General features: G+C 58.6%; 1 protein-coding gene across 1 annotated transcript; it reads left to right on the top strand.

The window, feature by feature from the left end:
- Positions 1–19: 19 nt before the first annotated feature.
- Positions 20–1,100, top strand: Actl7b (actin like 7B; the record flags this gene model as incomplete). The annotated part of the gene is made up of 1 exon (XM_021161193.1): positions 20–1,100. A coding segment is annotated over exon 1 (1,008 nt), but the record flags the coding sequence as incomplete, so codon positions are not given.
- Position 1,101: the final 1 nt, after the last annotated feature.

The raw sequence follows: 1,101 nt of genomic DNA, 5'->3' as shown, positions 1-1,101 counted from the left end.
CAAGTGGTTGCCAAGGCACTGCTGAAGCTGGGATCTCATTTCTCCCCAGGAGCTCTAGGGTATGGATGTAGGAAGGTGAGGAAGGGAGGCAGATGGCGACAAAGAACAGCCCTAGCCCTAAGCCCATGGGCACAGCCCAGGGCGACCCTGGAGAGGCAGGAACACTGCCAGCACCCGAGGCTGCTGGCATCCGGGACACAGGTTCCACTCAACTGAAGACAAAACCCAAGAAAATACGGAAGATCAAGGCCCTGGTCATTGACCTGGGTTCTCAGTACTGTAAATGCGGCTATGCAGGAGAGCCGAGGCCCACCTATTTCATCTCCTCAACCGTGGGCAAGCGCAGCGCTGAGATGGCTGCGGATGCTGGAGACAACTTCAAGGAGACATACGTAGGCCATGAGCTGCTCAACATGGAGGCATCTCTGAAGCTGGTTAACCCACTGAAGCACGGAGTTGTGGCGGACTGGGATTGTATCCAGAACATCTGGGAGTACATCTTCCACACCGCTATGAAGATCATGCCTGAAGAGCATGCGGTGCTGGTGTCCGACCCTCCGCTCAGCCCCACCAGCAACCGGGAGAAGTACGCTGAGCTCCTGTTCGAGACCTTCGGCATCCCTGCCATGCATGTGACCTCCCAGGCGCTGCTGTCCATCTATTCATATGGCAAGACCTCCGGCTTGGTGGTGGAGAGCGGACACGGCGTGTCGCATGTGGTGCCCATCTCTGAAGGGGACCTGCTGCCGGGCCTGCCCAGCCGTGTAGACTATGCGGGCTGCGACCTCACCAACTACCTCATGCAGCTACTCAATGAGGCAGGCCACAAGTTTTCAGACGACCACCTGCACATCATAGAACACATCAAGAAGAAGTGCTGCTATGCCGCGCTGCTGCCCGAGGAGGAGATGAGCCTGGGCCTAGANGAGCTGCAGGTCGACTACGAGCTCCCAGATGGGAAGATCATTACCATCGGCCAGGAGCGCTTCCGCTGCTCTGAGATGCTCTTCAAGCCCTCGCTGGTGGGTTGCACCCAGCCTGGCCTCCCCGAGCTCACCGCGACCTGCCTGGCCCGCTGCCAGGGCACTGGTTTCAAGGAGG

This window comes from Mus caroli, chromosome 4 (assembly GCF_900094665.2).
Source record: "Mus caroli chromosome 4, CAROLI_EIJ_v1.1, whole genome shotgun sequence".
NCBI classification, from domain to species: Eukaryota; Metazoa; Chordata; class Mammalia; order Rodentia; family Muridae; genus Mus; species Mus caroli.
This window is presented reverse-complemented; position numbering and strand designations above follow the sequence as displayed.